This window comes from Chrysemys picta, chromosome 1, assembly GCF_011386835.1.
Source record: "Chrysemys picta bellii isolate R12L10 chromosome 1, ASM1138683v2, whole genome shotgun sequence".
NCBI lineage: Eukaryota > Metazoa > Chordata > Testudines > Emydidae > Chrysemys > Chrysemys picta.
In genome coordinates this window covers 314,151,668-314,173,919 of record NC_088791.1, presented here as the reverse complement: position 1 = coordinate 314,173,919, position 22,252 = coordinate 314,151,668, and the positions used below count along the sequence as shown (strand labels likewise).

The 22,252-nt window shown below is 40.5% G+C and overlaps 2 protein-coding genes across 6 annotated transcripts in view; one reads left to right on the top strand and one right to left on the bottom strand.

The window, feature by feature from the left end:
- Positions 1–23: 23 nt before the first annotated feature.
- MRPL57 (mitochondrial ribosomal protein L57) lies at positions 24–2,053 on the top strand. Its single transcript, XM_005304377.4, has 2 exons — positions 24–167; positions 1,544–2,053. Exon 2 carries the CDS (start codon positions 1,547–1,549, stop codon positions 1,859–1,861), a length of 315 nt encoding a protein of 104 aa, XP_005304434.1. The 5' UTR covers positions 24–167; positions 1,544–1,546; the 3' UTR covers positions 1,862–2,053.
- A 1,866-nt stretch (positions 2,054–3,919) lies between these two features.
- The window catches only part of ZDHHC20 (zinc finger DHHC-type palmitoyltransferase 20), a 78,553-nt gene continuing 60,220 nt past the window's right edge, over positions 3,920–22,252 (bottom strand). The window contains exons 8-15 of one of the 5 annotated variants that reach the window (XR_006172765.2): positions 20,011–20,046; positions 18,105–18,237; positions 15,495–15,621; positions 14,194–14,283; positions 12,050–12,165; positions 11,515–11,592; positions 9,925–10,077; positions 4,954–9,302 (exon numbers count right to left, since the gene is read on the bottom strand). Coding sequence is in view for 3 of the 5 variants with exons in the window: in XM_005304373.4 (XP_005304430.1) it covers positions 11,555–11,592; positions 12,050–12,165; positions 14,194–14,283; positions 15,495–15,621; positions 18,105–18,237; positions 20,011–20,046 (540 nt within the window). In the remaining 2 variants the exon portion in view is untranslated. Of the gene's footprint in view, positions 10,078–11,514; positions 11,593–12,049; positions 12,166–14,193; positions 14,284–15,494; positions 15,622–18,104; positions 18,238–20,010; positions 20,047–22,252 lie in introns of all 5 variants that reach the window. The other 4 variants (XM_005304373.4, XR_010601027.1, XM_065595140.1 and 1 more) reach the window with 4 other exon arrangements.

Sequence of the window (22,252 nt, the reverse complement as noted above, 5' to 3'; positions counted from 1 at the left end):
ATCGAGCGTCCGTGGCGTATGTCTCGCTCGCGCGGTGCTGACCCTGTTTAGCGCCTGGTGTAGGCCGTTGCCGTCTTGTTCCCGGCCCACGCGGAAGTGACCGGGCTGCGGCGAACGAAGCCGGTGACCGGGGGGCTGCGGTCGGTGAGGCCGGACCTCGCCTTAGGGTAAAGGGCTCCAGGCGCGGACAGCCCCTCACCCCCGGGCCTGTCACTCCCTAGCTCGCGTGGCCCGGCCTGTGCCCTCCCGCGGGGCAGCCTGCGCGGGGGGCTCTGTGGGGCGGTAACTGCAGTGGGGGCGGGGTGCTAGTCACAGCGCGATGGGGAGCGTAACCTGCGCCCAGGCAAGCGATGCGATTCGGTGCCGCGGGGTGCAAAGCGACACCTCTGGGAACGCGTATCCAGCCTGCGGCCGCCTGCGTGCTAGAAGGCGGTGACTCTGGCAAGGATTTAAGGGGGGCAGTGAACAAGTAATTCAAGACGAGAGCCTAGTGTAATGCTGTGGCAAAACGGGCTGCTGCAAGCTTTGAAAATGCCCCTTTCTGTGCATTGGTGAGACAGATACTGGAATCTAGTTCTGGGGCCCCCATAGTCAACAAGTTCTTGGAGAGGATGCAGTGCCAAAAATGATTAAACGGTGGGGAAAAGTGCCTTACAGCTAGAGACTTAATGTTTAGCTAGATTAAAAAAATAAATTAATTAAAAATCAGGCGGTGAGCTGATTGAGGTGTGTAAGTACCTTTACAGGGAAAAAATACCAGGTACTACAAGGTTCTTTTATAAGAACCAAAGAGTGGAAGGTAATGCTGGACAAATATCTATTAGAAATAAGGCATATCACTTACAGGGAGGGTGATTATCCATTGGTTCTACCGCAGAAAGTGGTGGATTATCTGACTGTCATCACATGAAGACTGGATGCCTTTCTAGAAAATATGCTTTAATCAAACAGAAGTTATTGGCCTGGATGCAGGGATACCTGGGTGAAATTCAGTAGCCTGTGTTGTACAGGAGATCAGATTAGAATATCTAATGGTCCATTTTGGCCTTAAAAAAATCTGTGAAACTCTGATGCATCCATCACTGTAGAAGCTGTCTGAATGGTGGTTATTTCAGGGTGTCAATTTTGTAAACTTTCAGCTTTGTAACACTTTAATGCAGTGTTTCCCAAATCCCAACCAGTGTGTCATCAGGCACGAACAGGTGTGCAGTGGAATTTTTTGAAAAATTAAATGTTAGAACAAGAAGTGGGGGAAAGCTGCCATCTGACTTGCTGTTTGTCTCACTGCCCTGCCTACTTCAGGGGCAGAGCAATCAATTGGAGTTCAATCTCCCTGTCTCCCCTCCTCTGCCCCTTCTCTCCTGCAGCCGCTGGCTGGTGGAAGAGCCCCGGACCTCAAGCCTTAAAGTAAAGGCTGCTCTAATAGCTTAAAAGTGTTCTGAACAAGTGTTTTAATTGTACAGAAACACTCGCTATTTCTAAGCTGACTTTAATTATTCATAATAAATTTTAAAACTTTATATATAATCTTATTTACTTTAAGGTAATGTTTCTGACCACAGTACTCCTCCGAAAAAGAATTCCTGGGAAACAATGGATTGGAAAATACAGAAGACCAAGAGTGGTTACTCTTTCAATGAAGCGTTCAATGATTCAAAGGCTGGAAGTTGAAGCTGAGAATGAATATTGGCTGAGTCAACCATATATGACACTAGAGCAGGAATATAAACATAATGCAGAGCGGAGGCTTGCAAAATGGGAGGCTGTGAAAAGCCAGGCAATATCTAAGTTTCCTGAACACAGATATGTTGCAGATCATTTGAATCACTTGAATGTGACTAAAAAATGGACAAACTCTTAAATCACATCTGTTCACTTTTGGCAAATTTGCAGTGCTCTACCATCTGATCTGTTGTAGGCTGTTCAACACCTCTTGTGGAAAATTTTGTACTTGGTATAAAAATGTGGGGATAAGGATGTGAATCAGATGAACATTTGTCTTCTGTTAATATATGTAGAGTTAATGACATTAAAATCAATCATACAGGAAAAATGTGAGTTTTTTTTCCCCCTTAATCTTAGCTCACTACACAGTGAAAGCTTTCCAAGCATCTCCAGTATATGCCTATCTTCTGTTATAAAGCAGGGGTTTTGTATAGGGCCATGCTGCATTTGGGCAGTGGGAATTGCTGTAAGGCAATTGCTGTTGTGTAGTGGGAGTTTGGCAGGATCGCTGTAAACCAGTTCTTTTCTTCACTAGCTTCCTCCTCAAATGTGGGGGGGAAAGCAACTGTAGTAGGTTAACCAGTGTTCTTGCTGGCCTTTTCCTACCACTGAGTCCCTTTGCTTTATTTGGAGATGAAAATGAATAACTGATGTGGGCATGAGGAGGTCTGATTATGCTATTCTGGGCAGATTGATATCCAAGAATAATAGTATCTAAAAATAATCTGGAGAAACAAAAGGCATTGAAGCCATATTAGGATTAAGAGTTTCTCATAACTAAATAAGGATTTAGTCATACTTATGGATATATTTTATTTGACCCATCTCTTCCTAAAACAGCATCCTATGGTCAAGGAAGCCAATTCCTCTTGTCAACACCATCTATGCAGTGATGCATTTGTATCCAGGATGCATGTGTCCCTGCCTGGGCCTTTACTCTCAACTAAGAGGATGTATGAGAACACTATCTGCACCCCCAAGTTCTTCCCCCTCACTCCCACAGCCCTGTAGTCATAGTGCTTTCATTGTGTTGCTGTCTGGTGTGGTTTGGCTTTCCTTAACTTAGATTACAAATGCTCCCGGGCAGTGATTCTTTTATTGTGTGAACCCATTTTTTTTCCTATGAATTTTACTCCTGAGGGCATTCTGTGCCAAAAAATTAAAAATTCTGCACACATTTTAAAATTCTGCAAACTTTATCAATAAATAAATGCAGAGACTCCAGCATGGCAGTGGGGAGCATAGGCCACTAGCTGTGTTATGGTGGGAGATCATCCTGCAGCCTTCCCACCTAGGACATGGACTCAGTGGTGAGACTACACCCAACCCTGACACAGCACAAGGCCTGGGCCAGAAACACGCTGGGGCTCTGCCCCTCTGTGCCAGGAGCACCAGGTGTGGGGCAGGCAGGACCCAAGTGGGGAGGGGCTCAGTGTGGGGTGAGAAGATTGTGTGGGACACAGGGTGCAGGCAGTTCAGTGGGGGGAATCTGGATGCACAGAGGTGTGTGTGTGTGTGTGTGGGGGGGAGAGGTTCCAGGTGCAGGGGCAATGGGATGCTGCAGGGGCTTCTAGGTGAAAGTGGTTGGGGCTCAGCGTGTGGGGTGGGGGTCTGGGTGCAGCTAGTTAGGAGTCAGTGGCAAGCGGCCTTGAGCTCAGGGTGATGGGGTGGGGCTCGGGGTTTGAGTGCAGGGAACTCTGGAGGGTGGTCTGGAGGCAGTGGGGTCCAGATGCAGGGGTTGAGATGCAGGTATCGGGGGTTCTGGGTGTACAGCAGGAGGCTTGGCAGGAGTGTCTGGGAGGTCCAGATGCATGGGGGTTGGGTGGATGGGGGAGCAGCTCCCCATACAGTGACCCTTGGACTATTCTGAATGCATCTTTGTTTTAATTCTCTATAGTGGCAGCTTTGACTCTGAAATTGCAGAACCAGATTTTCCATTAGACTGATCATTATGATGATTAAAACAGGATAGATTAGAACTAACAGTTACCATGTTGTCATTTGCTCTTGTTTTGGACTGTAAACCTTGTGGGGCAGAGAGTCTTATCTGTACTGCAAAGCACACCTGCATATGCCCATCTCTAACAAAATTAGAGAGGAGAATTTTGTCTTCCCTTTACAAATGTTTTAGCTTTCCATCAACAGGTCAAACAAGCTTCCCGCACCACCACACAAATGCACTACATTTTAACAGTTTATTTTCAGAATATTTCACATTCTTTATTTAGTCACTTTTGCATTCAGTGAGGTCAAGTGTCATACCTTAATACTTTACCACTTAGGAAAAGAGAGCCCCAAAAGGTGCAAGTTTTGCCTAAACTGTGAATTGTAATTTAGATAAAATATGTAGGTCTGAACTCTGATTTACAAAAGTCTGAATGCAAACATTTAACATTAAGTAATAACCTAAGAGTACAGTGGTGAAAAAAATATACATATGGAGAAGTTACAAGGTACGATTAAAATATGAAGGAACTCAGGCAAAATTTGGGTTTTTTTGTATATTTCATTCATTTATAAAAGCCCATTTAAAAAAAACACTTCAAAGTATTAAACTATAAATGGCAACATGTTTTCTTTGTGCATAGGAATGTTCCTACCGGCAACATACAAAAAATACAATGTGTCATTTATTACATATTTATTCTTGTATAATTAACTTCAGAGACTCAAACAATTAATTGCAAGTGTACGTAACCCACTGAAAATAACTACACGAAAGTAAGATATGTGCAGACACCCAGGATTTTGCCATTACAGTGCAATGTAGATGACATACCCATTGGCAAATACAGGAGCTGCAGAGATATTTATTTCACAATTTAAATGGGGCAAATTCTTAATAAAGGACTAGCATACATCAGTCTTCTCTATCCTCAGTCTGAACCATAATGTAGATTGATCCTAAAAATATTACTGTGAAATCTGATTTTCTCAGACTACCTGACTGGAGCTGATGCAGCAGGAAAAGAGCTCAACAGAGGCATGTTGAGCAATTTAGTATATTGTAACCTAAATAATGTAAACAGTATGAAGTCTGCTGGTCACCATTAAAGTTTTGGTGACAGCAAGCAGGAGATCCTGATACTCATTCCCCAGCACATTTGCATGGGTGCTATGCACTCATCTGAGTTTCTGCTGGTAAATCTCATCTTCTGAAAACCAAGTAATTAAAACAATCTTGTAAACATGGTCAGATTCTGCTACCTATTAGAAACAAGATTCAAGTAACCTCTGCAAAAATCAGTTTTATTAAGTCTAACCTAAAACAAATTTTAGCATTACAGTAATGTTAAGATGCACTATAACTACATTCTGCATTTTCATTACATATTATGGCAGCTCTATACTAAAGAAAAATATGCATACAAAAAGCTGTCCCTAATACAAAATAAATGGATAGAAATGAACTTAGTAAACATTTTCAGTATTATACTAAGCTTTACATACTGCAGCTTCTCTTTGGTATCTATTAGTGATACTGACAAGATGCCCTGTGTGTTGAATATCTAATTACATTTCAGGTATGGTGAACAATGGTTCCCGGGTGATCTGTGTTTACAGATATTTCAGTAATTGAAATATTTGGAGTCTTTTTAAACAGATGTCCGAATCCCTAAAACTTGCCTGGGTTCCACAAACTATATTGTAATGTAAAACTTCATATTCAGAAGATACTTTTGAATTTGGTTGGTTGCTGCTCAAACTGAAGACTGATTGCACTAGCCTTATCCTTCATTAGACAATCTGGCAATAGACCTTAATTGTTACTTACAAATGCTACTTCCATTCCACTGCTGGGGCTCCATTGAGCTGAAATTGCAATGCTTCAATGATGCAGACAAATGTCCACAAAAATTACTATAAACATACTAAAATCTGTTTCAAGCATGAACTTAGACTGGAATAGTACCTACAAAATTTAGATACTTAAAACTCATAGAAGTGCAAGTGTTAGTGTGCCTAATTCTGACATATACTGTACGAAGAGTAGCTTGTTACCTATGCATTCCACACAGTCTGGGTATGCTTACTAACACATTAGAGTGTGTTTTCTTAAACCCGACAGCTAAAAACATTAGTAATGTCAAAAAATTTCTTCTAGAATTACCTAGTAAAAATCAGTCAGTGGAAGTCTGGGCTCAAAGATTACTTTCTATAAACTGAAGTCAAATTTGGAGACAGTATTCTAAGAATTTAGTTGATAAGAGATAGCATCTCTCTTTTCCTACATTCATCATACAAATTTGCCAAGAATCAGACGACCACTATTTAAAACAAGTCTGATTATGTGGTACAAATTGTAAATGCAGGTACTGTTACATAAGCAAAAGCGTTTCAATTGAATTGAATTCTCTCACAGATTCACTTGTTTCATCTTTCCCCCTTAAGGGACTTCTTTATCATCTTAAGTATTCAGAAATGGGAGGAAATCCTTACATAGGAAGAGAGAAGAGCTTTATATCAGGCTTTTGTCCTCAAACTGGAAGTTTAAAGCACATTACATATATTTAATACAAAATAGCTTTAAGAAACATTAAGCACACAGATTCTAATGGTACCAATATACTCCAGCAATCAAATAACTGGAATACCGTTTGTGGCTGCAATGTGGAGGCATCTGAAGGCTTGAGCATTGGAACTGCTAGTCTACACTGGCAATGTTAAAGCACTGCTGTGGCAGCGCTTTAACGTGGCTTGTGTACTCGCAGCAGAGAGCTCTCCCAGCGCTCTAAAAAACCCACCTCCACAAGGGGAATAGCTCCCAGCGCTGGTACACTTTCTACACTGGCGCTGTACAATGCTGAAACTTGCTGCGCTCAGGGGGGTGTTTTTTCACCCCCCGAGCAAGAAAATTGCAGTGCTGTAAATTGCCAGTGTAGACAAGCCTTTAGTTGTCGTCTCAGTATTTCTGTACTTGCACATATGGAACAGCTTTTATAAAACACAATCCAGCACTCACTATAATCATATTATCTCAAGAACACATCCACTGATCCTGAATGGGTAGGGTTCCCTTGATGCAGTGACTGGAAGTCTCTGAGTGATTGAATAGGAAGGCCTGGGCTGAAAGGACTTGCTCAGTAGGTTGCTCTCACAGGTTGTCCTGCCTCTGTAAGGCAAAGCGTGGAAGCAGTGCGCTTACAACTCCACTCAGCAGCAAAACAGCTTCCCCCCCCCTTTCCCCATCTCTTTCTTTCTTGCCAAATTTATTTTTTATTGCTGGCTCTCTCCCCTTCTGCCTTTAATTCACTTTCCTTCACTCAAGTACAGAGTGCTCTTGCCTATGCATGGGAAACTGCCAATAGGGTTGCTCTCCAAATGACAGCTTGGAAGATTTGATCCTGTTTCAGATGCTGTACCTATTGTATACCCAGAGCTCTTATGTCAGTTCTCAAAAAAGACATCAAAGGTGACTCCCCGTATCAGAGAGATGCACCACTTTGGCCAGTGGATTCTATTTAGTTCTAGGAGTCCATAGTTGGGCACCCTTTAAGATCAGTTTCATGGTATTTCCTTTCCATCAATATGGTCTTTTTTGTGGCAATCACTTCTCCAAGAAGGGTGAGCTGAACCAGGGGGCTCTTTGTTGAACCACCCACTGATGTTTTACATCCTGTAAAAGTGGCCTCAGATACTACCTGCTTTTACATCCAAGCAGAGCTCCTCCTTCACCAGAATCAAGAGTGTGATACTCTCATACTAGTCTTACTCAAAACATCAGAAAATCTGGCAAACTATGGCACTAAAAATCAATCTTTATCCGTATCCAGATCTATATATCAGTAGCACCAATTCTGTATGGAAGTCTCAATTCATTGTTAGTGGCTTATCTGAGATGCAGAGGAAAGAATGCTCCCAAAGAAACTCACTGCTCACTGGAAACCACACACGGACATTTGGCTTAATCTCAGAGGGCTTGTCTATACGCAGCTTTTGTACTGCTTTAAATTGTATTAGTTTAGAAGCCAATATAGTTAAATTGGTGTTAGCCTCTAGTGTGGATGCAATTATACTGGTATACTGAACAGATACAATTAACACAGTGTTTTTAGACTCAAAGGCAGTACTGTTAAGTGAGAGCTTGCCACAGTAGAGACCTAGGTTCTAGTCCCTGCTCTGCCAGAAATGACCCTCTGCAGCCTCTTAGATCTTCAATTAGCTCATCTGTAAAATGCAGGGGGAAATACCCATAGTCATGTTTTCTATAATGACAGCTTGGGGTGCTTCACAGCTCTTAACACCCGTCAGTGGAAGAGGGGAGATGAAATCAGGGTCTTGTCGGTCTCACTGGGTTGAGACCGACAAGCCATAGGATATTTTGATGGAGAGATCTCTCTTTCCAAACCTAACATGTTGATTGCTAGAATTTAGTGACTTTTTTTTTTATTTTCAGTTAAGCAGAAGTTGCCAATATTTGAGACTGGCTGAAAGATTTCAGGGAAAAGGGGTTTGTAGCTCAAAAGAAGGCATATGATGTTTTTTGTGAATTCTGAAGTTGGTAGGTGCTACACTTTTTGTACAAAAGTAGTACAAAATTCTGAGAGACATTTTGCAAGACTTCTGAAAAGTGAAATTTTGGACCATTACATTTCCTTCCATGAGTACACTTGCTAGTGACCAGAGCATGCTTAAAAATTCTCAGATCCCTCCCACTTTAAGCAGTACTTGAAAATATAAAGGAATAGGTACCATTTTAACTCCAGAGAGGACTTAAGGGCCCTGTGAGAGCAAAATCCTGCCCCAACTTTAACCTTAGTGTTTTCATAAAATACACGTTCAGTTTTGGAAGTAATCAGCCCAGGAACAAAAACACATAGGTGGGTCCCTTCATCCCAGATAAACTGCTCTGCTGCGTCCAGTCCCAGTTTCAAGAGGACCCAATTGCACCTATTCAGGATCAGCAGATACCATATAGTGGAATATAGAAATTGACAAGTAAGGGACATTTTTCAAGTTTGCTGGGTGCAATGTCAGTACCACTGAAAAATAAATATCATTAGTAGTCTTTTCTAAATAGGAGTAAGAAATGTGGATATGTTGTTTGCTGTGGGTCTCGAGCTTTGGATGGACTATATTCCCTACATAGGAAACATTTAACTTGCCTTTCATGAAGAAGATAAAGAATTATGTAAAGTGCTTATTTCAGCTATTTTTCAGTCACTTCCACTTAAAATGAAAGTAAAAGACAACAGACTAAAGCATAAAATAAACTTCCAATACATTCCCCAAATGCATGATCCAACATTTACATTTCATCACAGATACTTGAACTGTGTCTAAATGGTACTTTAGAGCCAACAATAAAAAAAAACCAACCTTCTGTTTTTATTAAAAAGCTAAAGCAAATATAAAACAATGTTTATAAACCATCAAGTGTTAAATATAAAAAGCAGTAATTTCCTCCAGTTTCATTTTCCAATACAGTACAAAACTTACAATAAGTTTTCTGCTGCCACTAGGATCTTGCTGCTCTGTTACTGCCTTGTACATCCCATTTTGCACCCCTAACAGAAAAATGTACTAGTTTGTTAGCTCCTTTCTGGATTGACAATGTTTTGTATGTTGAGAGGCAACTGTAGGAAAAATAAAATTGTTGTTCAGGTTACTATATCTAAATGGTCACTTTAAGGAGTCACATTCCTGATAGGATTAAAGAAATCAAATTACTAGGGGGCCCAATCCTGAAGCAAACAAGTGGAGCCCAAGTGAAAGAGCTTTATCTGCTTGGCATTTTGCTGCAACAAAGCAGGGCTGAAGGAAGGCGTTTTTAACCCCCACAGCACTACAGAGCCAGGGTACAGGGGTAGTAAGTGTGTGACCAGCTACCACTGGGTACTAGGAAGAGATGAAGATACATCGCGCTGCTCTTCTCTTACGTGGTGTTTGGGTCCCATGTAGCTACACAGTGGAGACTCACTGGCCATGCTCTGTGTTTGTGGGCAACACATCCACTTTTCCCCTTTCTTGGTCCCCTGGAGACCTGCTATGGAAGTAACTTCTGCAGTGCACAGGAATACGGGATCTGCCTGCTTGGGTCTTGGCAGATCTATCCCCCCACAGCAGCAATGCATAGTTTCTGCTCTGTTTGGGCCTTGCTCACCCACGTAGGACACTTCAGGATTTGGCTCTTTTGTAGCAGTATATAAGTCAATGTTGCATAAATGCATATTAATAATCTTAAGGCATCTGTCTTACTTCCCTGCTCTGCAGCAGTGCTTATAAGCATCCATTGTACTGTACAAAAACAATTTCTCATAAATCTTCTTTAACATGTTCACACTGTTCCATTTTACTGAGCAACATCTTCCAAACAAAATTAATATTCAAGCACAAATGTGTCGCAGAAACCTAATTAAAGGAAATAAGTTAATTAGTGGAAGTGTAACATTAACTTTAATAAACATGTAGATCAGTTTCTATTTAAGAATTATATCTACCTACCTTATAATTAATTCTACAAATAAGATTTTAAAACATATAATTTCAAGCTCTCTGCCTCTGGTAAGGCCCTGATTCATAAAAGTACTTAAACAAGTACTCATCTCTATTCAGGGCAACATTTAAGCACAAGCTTATACGCTGTCCTAAATAGTGTTGCTTTCCTGAACCAGTTGTATTCTCTTCCTACAGCAGTTGCCCAGCTTCCTGCAAAGGACCTCAGTCCCCCTATTTCTCCTACATGGTGACAGACTTTGGCAACTAGGGAAGTCCAATGGGGAACTTGCAATACAGGACGCCAATAGATGGTCTCTCTAAATTCTCCTTAACGACATAAAATGGTACATCGTAACTAATAACAAACAACAAACAACAGTTGTGTCTGTATACAATCTATTGCTCTTACGAATACTTTCTCATTGCATTTTCCTTACAGAATTCCACCAGCTTTTTTTAAAGTCACTATTACAATCTAAATTAGTCATTGTAAATGTACTCAGGAAATACAGAGTTTTCATGTATGCAGCAGCACACCTCGTATTTCCCAAATATCAAATAAGAAAAGTATATACAGAAACCCTTTCATGCACAGAAAAATAACGTTACTGTCAATTTGAAGTGTGACTAAGCAGAGCCATTTGTTCTGAGTACAGAGATCGCTCACTGAAGCAGGATTTACCTCACGCCCACCGCTTTTCTGACCTCATAAGCAAGAGCAAGACAAATCAACACATTGTTTAGCTGCTCCAGAACATCAAGAAAGCATTTAGCTTGGAATTGCGTCTGCAGCGATTTCCTTCCACTGGTGGGTTAAGGCTGGAATTCTTTGGCCTGCTTGCAGACCAAACTGGGGGGAAGGGCTGAGTCTTCTCAGCCCACAAATCCACTGCTACAGGGTTTGCTCCTTCTATCCACTTCTCCAGTTTCATCCCCTCCAGCTGTTATGGCTCTATCCCAGGAACCTCATGCTCAGCTCTATAAATGAGCCTCCAGTTCATTTATCCACCGGACTCTATTCTTAAATCTCAGGGAAGGCTGAACTGAGTTACTATCAGACCTTCATTACTTCTGAAGCAAATAAATCAGAGGATGGTACTATTAAGAGGCAAGGTTCTCTGCTGTTTAATCAGACAGAGGAAGAGACTAGCTATCCCACATATTACTCTGCAGACAGAATGCTACATAGAGCTACACCTCTAGCACTTGTGATGCACTGAAGAGGAACTTTTTATTAAGAAGCTTCAAGACGTTCTCTGAATTCACAGACTGGATATTTTATGGCTTCAGATGGCCAGAAGTAATTTATTTGCTGTTTCTGTGTAAAATAATCAATTACATTGATCTTACCTTTTTCTCATTGAGATAATTGGTCATTAACAGACTGAGATCAGCTTTCCAATGAAACTATAACATGCTTTTTTGCACCTAAAAAGTGAGAGAATCATCATACAAAGTATGTATTGCACAGACAATGGCTTTAAACCACAAAGTTTACGGTGCTGCATATATTTGTGTTTCTCACCAACAGAAATTGGTCCAATAAAGATATTGGCTCACCCACATTCTCTCTCTATTTTACAGAAGTAATTTTCCCCTCCCTTTAAACCAAAGCACAAACCCATCCCAAACTAGAACATCCAGAACAGGAGACTAGAAAGTTGGAACTCTTCGATTTCCTTAATGCACTAATCTGTTTTGGATTAGATTATGAGGCACAAGTTAGCCTCATTCTAGAAATAAAATATTGACTTGATTCCATTTGACAAATTTTCCACCCATTAATATTTTATTTACTAAACTTTAAAAATCCATTAGGAAAACATAGCTCAACTATAAAGTATGATACCACCTGAGATGTGACCCTTTACTTTATAAATTCTACCTGATTTAACATTTTCTTCTTCTGAGCCACCTTCCACCCACTGACTTTCATTGTCCAACAATCGATTTTGTGACTCACTGAGTGGCCTGACAGGAAAGGGCTGATTGGCTCCAGAACTGAAAACAGAGTACACAGAAGTATTGTCCAAAGTTAGATTTTGTAAGAAGCATACAAGTCATAAGTTATTGAAAAATTTAATAAAATTGACTTAAAAGTAAAACAAAAACACCAAACAGTCCAGGCAATGTAACTGGAAATTAAGTATATTTTTGCCCGTTTAAAACCTAATTTACGTATAGACTTGCTTCCGTGAAAATAGCCTCTGTCTGGACTGGTTAAGGCCATTTACTGTTCTCATGGGGAAAATGGAAAATTGAACACTGTGGAATGCCTTGTTCAGAACTCCATGCTGCATTCATCTTGTGATTTCACCTACACAATTGCCATATAAATTACAAAAATAACGTAGCCAGTACTTCCTGAAAAAGAAAAAGCAGCGTATAACAATGGGACAAGTTAATGTTAGGGGGCTCCATTCAGCATGTGCCTAATGCAATAGGCTACTGCATTATTTGAGCCATAATCCTGCTCCATTGTTTAAGTTTAAGCAAGTTCCACAGGTTAGTTATCTTGCATAAAAAAAGTATATTTAATTTATTTTATAAAAGTTGGCTTTTAATTTCTCCAAAGCCCATCTACACCAGAACACAGAACTGTTGCCAGAGTCATTTAAGCCATGGATTCCTCCTAAGTGCTAGTGTAGGCTGGACAATAATAGCACTTCAGAAAGACTTAGTTCCACGTACATGTAGAAATCTTCACCAAGTCTGAATCCAGCTTTCTGAAGAATACTGAAGACAGTTTTGTCCTCTCTAAACTAGCACACTTTTCAATATCCGCAAACTACTAAAAATCGTTGCCAGCAACAGTTCAATTTCCTCAAACAGGTAGGGCTTGAGTGTCCCCTTGTTTATGCATTTACGGGACTATGTGAAATGGTAAAAACACCACCAATGTCATTTGTTACTTTATACACATCTACCTCTTTCTAATCCTTCTCTAAAATTGTATTATTATTTTAGTCTTTTCAAATCCCTTCTCATAGGCCTTCAAATTATATTATTTGCTAATCTTTGGAACTTTTCTATTATGTTCTTCTTGAGAAGTAACCAAATCTGAAAGTGTTCACGGTGAAGATGTATCATTAGGGCCCTACCAAATTCATGGCCATGAAAAACACGTCATGGACCATGAAATCTAGTCTTTTGTGTACTTTTAACCTATACTACACAGATTTCACAGGGGAGACCAGTGTTTCTCAAACTGTGGGTCCTGTCCCAAAAGGGGGTGGGGTCGCAAAGTTATTATAGGAGGGTCGTGGCATTGCCACTCTTACTTCCGAGCTGGGTGGCCGGAGAGCAGCAGCAGCTAGCCAGGTGCCCAGCTCTGAAGGCAGCACCCCGTCAGCAGCAGCAGTGCAGAAGTAAAGGTGACAATACCATACCATGCCATCCTTACTTCTGCGCTGCTGCTGGAGACAGTGCTGCCTTCAGAGCTGGGCTCCTGGCCAGCTGCTGCCGCTCTCTGGAAGCCCAGCTCCGAAGGCAGCACTGCTGCCAGCAGCAGCACAGAAGGGTATCAATACTGCGACTCACCTACAATAACCTTACAACCCCCTTTTTCCCCACAACCCTCTTTTGGGTCAGGACATCTACAATTACAACAGCATGAAATGCCAGATTTAAATATCTGAAATCATGAAATTTACCATTTTTAAAATCCTATGACCGTGAAATTGACCAAAATGGATCGTGAATTTGGTAGGGCCCTATCATCAATCTATCCATTTATATTTTCGGTATTGGTGTCTATCCCCTTAATACGGTCATGTAAATAACTTATTTCTTTCTTTTTTGATCACTGCTTTGCACTGAGGAGACATATTCATTGTGCTGTCCACCATTGTTTCTCAACCCACCCCATCTACCTATGAAGGATTACAAACTAATTCAGGACCTACTGGTGGGTGCAACTAGTTTAAAGTGACCTTTCAAACTTACACTTAGTTTATTCGCCCGATGAAAGATGAAAGGAGACATAAATAAAAGCACAGAAATACAAAATAAATAGCTGAAACTAAATACCTTTTGGCGGGTTCATTTTGGCTTGAGACAGTAAGTTGCTCTGGATCCATAATCACCAGGCGAGTTGGAAAATTACAACCATCACCCAAGCTACACGATGAAGGAAACATTAAGTAAATCAATATTGGAAGTGTATTAAAATGAGCTAGGTAAATCCAGTTGAATGGGTACTTGCATGAAAATCAAATGTCACATGTCAGAACTAGTTAGCTGAAGTGCTATGCTGCACTCCAGACCCCAGTGAAAACAGGAACTGCACATAGATCTCCTGCATGCCAGTGCAAAGTTCTACCATTTAGCTATGTGGCCAGGCCACTTAATACTGGAGCCCGTTTCTGTGCTTTTGGGCAGGCCTATGAAATAACTTTTGCCCTTCTCTGCCTAAACAGACTGCTGTCTGTCATGACTGAGTCACAGCACCGGACTATAGATTTTAGTAAGAATTACTGAGATGATTCTTTGGGATGTGACCCAAAAGTAACTGATTTTTTTTTGTATAAAATTGTGTGTGAAAGAATGAGAGAAAGATTCACACATCCCATTGTACAAATGCATGCAGGTGATCTGGCATTTAAAACTGGCGAGAGCTGTAGTGTAGGCAAGGCTCCAGTGGCCAGACCTATTTTTACCACACCTTCAATAAACCTGCTTTTGAAGCCAGTCTAAATTAAAATGATAGGAAAAAAACTGGTCTGGCTGACAGAGGCTAATCTACGCTATAGATCCCAGTGGTTTTAAACACCCATTCTAACACAGGTTCATCTGAAATGGTATTAAAACTGCTGGGAAATTATTTGTCAATTTCTCTACCACAGACAGAGCCTTGTATTGCTTAGTCTCGGAATATTTTCTCGTAACACTTTTAATCTAATTATGTGCGGTCCACACTGAAGGCAAAATTGTGTCAGACAGTTATTTTTAAAATTGTTTCTAAAAAATGTCATCTTACATCAGTGTTCTTGTAGCATAGGTGAAGCCTGAGAGTTCACTGGTCTGGTCCTTTGTGTTGCTGGGCTCCTGCTCTATGTAAGGTACCAGCCCACTGTCATCTGAAACTGTTAGCATCTTTCTAAACACTGTTCAAGAAGTGTTTTCAACATCTCAGTTTGGCAGGGCCCTACGCTCCCTTGTGATCAAGGCTTAACTCTTCAGATTAGGGTCCTCAGTGAAGTTTGTTCAGCTGTTTACTGTACACTTTCACCCACCAACCCCTAAATTCCAGGAGTTATGCATATTTAGTTTGTTTTTTAAAGTAGTGGAATCCATGGTTCCCATAAGGGGTATCAAGTCTTACTTAATACCTTGTAAAAACAGGCAGCAACCAATACTTCTTTTCATCTCCAAAAACCTCTTTCAGATTTTTGCTGCATCCGAGAGAGAAGCCATTTTTGTCAGGGCCATTTCGAAATGTGGGTGCCCGGAATGCTTCTGTTTAAAAAAGGAAATTAACAATTTTAAACTAAGCAACATACTTAGAAAGCATGGAAATGAACAAACAATTTCTCTTCATTGCTATGTTTACTGTAGGCAATGGAAAGATACATGGCATTCAGACAGGGAGTTTAGTGAAACTAATATCAACAATGCCTTAAAATGCATTACAGTAAAACATTGATGTCAAGTTTTAGCCATTAAAAATATGGCAAAGATCTAACAAGCTAAGTGACATAACAGCAATGAACGGTAAAACTTTAAATTTGATATGGAACGTGCTTTTATAACGTCTATTTTATTTTATTTACATTTGACAGTCGAAAGAATACTAATACAAAACCTGAAACCCCGACTATAATTAGGCTTGTAACAACTACCCTGCCGCATTAATACAAATCTACAAATAAATTAATCACTAGGCAGTCAGTGCCGATCTTGGAGCACCAGTGTTGCATATTCCCAGTGAGATACTGTTTGATAAGGGAGTTGCTGCATTCTGTACCAGCTTCAAACTTCAAATAGTTTTAAAGTATAGCCTCATGTACAGCGCATTGCAATAATCTAATCTTGATGTGAGAAGGCCTGTCTAACAAAAGCAAAGACCACAGTCAGAAGGAAAGGCTGCAACTAGAGCTGACTGAATGATCTGATTGATGAAAAATCTGAGGAGGGGAAAAAAAAAAAATCACAGAAAAAAAATCAATAGGACTTGGGCTACAAAGTCACGTAGGCACTTTTGAAAATGTTATCCAAGTGCTTTAACGTGAACACACGGTAGAAAAAATACCCATTGTACTGACCAGCAAGACTCAGTTTACAGCAGGCAAGGGAAGCATCATTATGGACCAATCCTATTCAACTTATTTATAAATGATCTGGAGAAAGGGGTAAAAAGTGAGGTGGCAAAGTTTGCAGGTGATACTAAACTGCTCAAGAGAGTTAAGACCAAAGCAGACCGTGATGAACTTCAAAAAGAGCTCACAAAACTAAGTGATTGGGCAACAAAATGGCAAATGAAATTTAATGTGGATAAATGTAAAGTAATGCACATTGGAAAAAATAACCCCAACTGTACATACAATATGATTTTTTTTTATTTTTATTTTATGATGGGGGCTAATTTAGCTACAACAAGTCAGGAAAAAGATCTTGGAGTCATCGTGGATAGTTCTCTGAAGATGTCTGCGCAGTGTGCAGCGGCAGTCAAAAAAGCAAACAGTGTTAGGGATCATTCTCTATCCCCTTTTTAATAAGACTGAGAATATATTATTGCCCTTATATAAATCGATGGTATGCCCACATCTTGAATACTGCGTACAGATGTGGTCTCCTCATCTAAAAAAAGATATACTGGCACTAGAAAAGGTTCAGAAAAGGGCAACTAAAATTATTAGGGGTTTGGAACGGGTCCCATATGAGAAGAGATTAAAGAGACTAGGACTCTTCAGCTTGGAAAAGAGGAGACTAAGGGGGATTATGATAGAGGTATATAAAATCATGAGTGATGTGGAGAAAGTGGATAAGGAAAAGTTATTTACTTATTCCCATAATACAAGAACTAGGGGTCACCAAATGAAATTAATGGGCAGCAGGTATAAAACAAATATAAGGAAGTTCTTCTTCACACAGCGCACAGTCAACCTGTGGAACTTCTTGCCTGAGGAGGTTGTGAAGGCTAGGACTATAACAGCATTTAAAAAGAGAACTGGATAAATTCATGGTGGTTAAGTCCATTAATGGCTATTAGCCAGGATGGGTAAGGAATGGTGTCCCTAGCCTCTGTCTGACAGAGGATGGAGATGGATGGCAAGAGAGAGATCACTTGATCGTTGCCTGTTGGTCCACTCCCTCTGGGGCACCTGGCATTGGCCACTGTTGGTAGACAGGATACTGGGCTAGATGGACCTTTGGTCTGACCCGGTACAGCTGTTCTTATGTTAGTCAGGAAATATTTGTCAGTATTTCTATTTTTCTGTATTACTTTGAGTGTTTTATAAAAAGTTTTCTAGTAGCAAGGTCCCCTCTTTTATTCCCTCTATACCTCATAACATTTCTGGGGCATGGATTGTGTCTTTCTACATCTACATATAGCACCTAGCACAATGGTGCCATTATCTTGGTTGGAGCCGTGGGGTGCTACTGTAATACAAATGATTTGTACTGTGGTAATGCCTATGGGTTCCAACCAGGGATTAGGGACCTATTATGCTAGGCACCATACAAATATACAACAAAAAGATAAAACAAATAACTGAAATCCATCGTGCACCCACACCTTTGGTTCCAGACAGATAACTCTTTACACTCAATTATCTCACAACAGAACCTTTCAATTAAATTACTTCCACTGAAAATGTTCCACTCTCCACAGGATTTTAGAATTTCCCTTAAACATTATGCCACTTCCTGCAGAACTCATGCTCACATCAGTATCAGTTTTCTGGCCAAAAGGCAACTACATATTCCAATTAACTGACCTATTGTTGATCTGTTTTTGCTGACTAGCCAGCAGTGGTAGCTGAAAAGTGACAGTATGCTGATGAAGAACATGGCAGCCACAAAGAAAAGGAAAAGTACATGGAATTTTGCATGCGAGTCTGGCAGATCATTCTGGGGAGAAAAAAAATGAAGATTAATATTAACCCTTTTTAGCAAATAATCCAGCATCCTCAGTAAACGTCCTACTCTACACTTATTCCCCTCTGAAGCTTTTTTCCCTTCACTTTGCATAATATGCTGCATCACTAATATTCCATATTATCTGAAGCGGTTCAGAGCAGTGGATCACAGTGAGTAGCCTGATGGTAACCCCATTCGGTCTGAATTTTACCTATTGTTCCTTGTAAACACCAACATAACTGGAAGCGAGCAGTATTTTCTATGTACATTTGACAGCACTTTTGGTATAATCTCTTTCATGTTAGGGTGGGTCTTCCATACAGCAACAGGGGAGAGAAAATTGTTTTTAGAAACAGGAAAATTTGGACTGTGAAACCACAAGCATCAACAGATGGACTCAGGGAAGGTGCTTAAACTACTTTTAATTTAAAAACTGACTTGATTTTAAGTTGACAGTGTCCCTGTTAACATGCCCCCAAACTGGCAGCGAAAGCAGAGAGGAACTGGACTAGTTACACAATGTCTTGTCTAAAATATTTTTAAATGTTGGAAACATTAGGGGCTAAATCCACAAAGGGATTTAGGTGCCTAAATCCAAAGTTTAGATCCTCAAACTCTTTGCTCAGCTGCCGCTTAACCATGAAAGTGCTTAAATTCCCTAGGTGCCTACATTTCTGCCAGTGGGCATGTGCAAAGTTGTGCAAGTCCTGAGTTGCTCAATGCCTAAGACCCAGTGGGATCTTCAAACTGGGCATTCCAACTCCTAGGTTGCCTACAGCGCCCACATCCTGGGTGTTCTCAAAGGTCACCTAAGAGCACACTTACTGGATTGGGCCCTGCACAAAACAGAGGAGGAGGACTTGCTAATGCCCGTGGCTCCCCCCAGTAGGCCAGTGGTCAGGGCATTCACCTGGGAGGTTTAAAGGAATGATTTCTAGTTCAAAATGAATGATTTGGGGGAAGTTCTATGGCCTGTGTTATACAGGTGGTCAGACTAGATGATTACAACAGTCTTTTCTGACCTTGGAATCTATGAGGTTCATGGCCAAGAATGTCAAAATGAGAGAGCTGCCTAAGACCCACCCCTTTCCTCCAATCCCTACTGGCTAGTTTAGGCAGCAGGGCTAAGTCCCCTTGGTTGATCTAGGCCGAGTTGCTTGAGTTAGACCAGCTTAAAACACAGCCAGCACTTACACAGCAAACCACGACAGGCCCGTGCTCATGGCAAAATTATGGAGATCACATTTTTATGTAGATCAACTTTTCTTGAACTACAACTTCAGTACGTCACGTACAAAACATGATTTAAAAAAAAAAGAAATATTAGGCATTCACTTTCTTCCCTATCTATTTTTAGGCTTTGCTGTATACTTTTGCAATAGGCCAATGAGTTTTTTAAACAATAAATGGTTTAATTACATACGCTCAAAAACTCAATACTTTTAAGAAGTTGACCTTTAACAGCATTCAGAAATTAGAGTATCTATTTTTATTCAGAGGTGTAGTGGGCCTTATTGCCATTTAATTTTCCATTAGACCATTCAACACACACTTATCTGATATTGATTTCTTTTCTAGGTTATCTGTCATACATTTCAATTAAATCAAACACACAAACACTCTATACCACCTGTCCTATACGGAGAAAGGATTACAGGTTTTTTCCAATTAGGTAACAAGGTAAACAACTATCACAAATGAATGGACTAGAAAAAGCACAGTAGGAACAATTTCTATATTAATCACGTCAACACAGGATTTTACCTTTGGACAATTCTCTGCAGATTTCCTGCGGCAAAGCTTTGCGCAAACAAAGACAATTTATTATATACCAGTATTACTTCAAGACAAATGTTTGAAAACAGCACAGGCTTTGTTCGGAAAGCAATGGTTAGTGTGCACATGTGTTCTAAAACATGCAGCGTTCCAATGCCCATTAGAAGTCTTATCTTTCATTCATAAAGAAAATGGGAGCAAAGTGCACAGGAGCAGATTGCCAACTCTTTTTTGAAAGCCTAAAGTGCTCTGTTGGTGTGTGTAACTGGCAACATTTATACCATGTATGGGGCGCTTTCAACATGTTTCCTCAGCTTTCCCAATACAGTTGCATCAGGTGCTCTCTCCATTAGTAGTTTTCATCTAACTGTCTTTTAATTTTGTAACTGAGGTTTAAAAAACATTGACTATGAACAGAATATTCAGGGGTCAGGAAAATAACTCAAGCTCAGCATACCTTAGAGGTGCAAAACAAATGCTGTACAGTTTAGTGATTACACATCTGTCTGCATTTCCAATATACTCATTACCACAGGTTGGAGTTGTCAGTCAGGGGGTTGTAAATATGAAGAGGAGAAAATTTTCCACTCAGACATGATGTTTGTTTTTCAGTTGTGCTGGGGAAGTAAAACATTTAGGAATGGGCTCTAAATGAGGCAGAATAAAATGGTTTCTCTCTCGTTTTCTGTAGTCAGTCATAGCTAAAAAAATAAAAACTGCCCATACAAATACACATATGATAATGTTCCCTCTCCAGCAGTGTCCTTTTGCATGAAGGCAAAAGGCTCTTATACACTGATCTGGGATGCCTCCCACCAGTTAACTGAAAAACTCTAGGCTTCCCCTTCTGCAACAATTAAGCCCTCTCTAAACTCAGACTTCAAGTGTGATGTTAGCACACATTAGCCAACACTTTAAAAGTCTAGCGTGGGCAAAACTGACTGCTTTAAACATATGAAAAGCTGATCAAACTAAAGCCTAAGCTTTAACTTGAACAGTTTAGCACATGCTAAAGGCAGTGTCCCTTGTCCACACAAGACTTTTAAAACGTGTTAATTAACATCACATCTTACATCCAAGTCTAGACAAGGCCTAAGGCCTTGGCTACACTCGCGGATTCACAGCACTGCCGCAGCAGCGCTGTGAAGCGCAAGTGTAGTCGCGCTGCCAGAGCTCTCTCGCAGCGCTACAAGTACTCCACCTCTCCGAGGGGAATAGCGTGCAGCGCTGCGAGCGAGCGTGCAGCACTGCAGGCGCTTATTACACTGGCGCTTTACAGCGCTGCACTCGCTGCGCTCGGGGGGGTGTTTTTTCACACCCCTGAGCACAGCAAGTGCAGCACTGTGAATTGCCAGTGTAGCCAAGGCCTAAGAGAGCAAGGTACAACTGCTCTCTCCACCAACACATCAAGGCTAGGCTCCTTGACCTCGCAACATCCTTATGTAGGGCCATTTAGTTACTGATGATTTCTATTTCTTAAGGCTGCCATTCTCTCTCTCTTTTCTTCAAGAGACCCAGCCATGTTTTGACCTCTTGACATCAGGGTCGGCGGAGGAGATTAATTTCTTCTCTCTGCTGACCTCCACGCTGGGGTAGCCAAACCTCTTTCCAACCCAAGATAGGTGGCCCTCTTTCTGGGGGACACAGCTTGAAGATTAAGAAATACAGATCCACAGAGTAAACAAGAAAGTTACAGAGGTGCTTTTTATTCCAAGGAGGCAGGATAGCCAAGACTCTGTCAACAGAGTTTGCAGGCTAAGTGATAAGAGAAAAATTCTCAAAACTGTAAAAAGTACTAGAACTTCAAGGAATGTCAGTTTTTTCACTGTAAAAAAACCCAACACATTTTCAAGGGTTGATAGCAATTCTAATACAACTTTCATGAAACATGGCACACATCTTCAGTTTGAAAAAAAAAATTTTTTTTTAAAAACAATTTAAAAAAATCCACTTGGCTATTTTGGAATTATATTTCTGTAAAACAGACAAAGTAATTCTTGGAGAACAGTATTTTCTCAAAGCAAAATATTTAGTTTTTGAAATAAAATTTGATCAGGACCTGGTCAATACTGTGGTTAAATTGCTGCTGTTGTTCTGAACTTTAGAAATTGTTTACCTAACATGGGCAGAACTCATTTTGGTAAAGATATTTTTTGATTGTTCGTGTAACAAAATAGCCAAGTGGATTTAAAGAAAAGAAAAAAAAAAAAGTTGTTTCAAACTCTTCCTC

Coding starts and splice junctions, on each gene's coding strand:
- MRPL57 (XM_005304377.4), top strand. CDS start 1,547: ATGTTTCTGACCACAGTACTCCTCCGAAAAAGAATTCCTGGGAAACAA.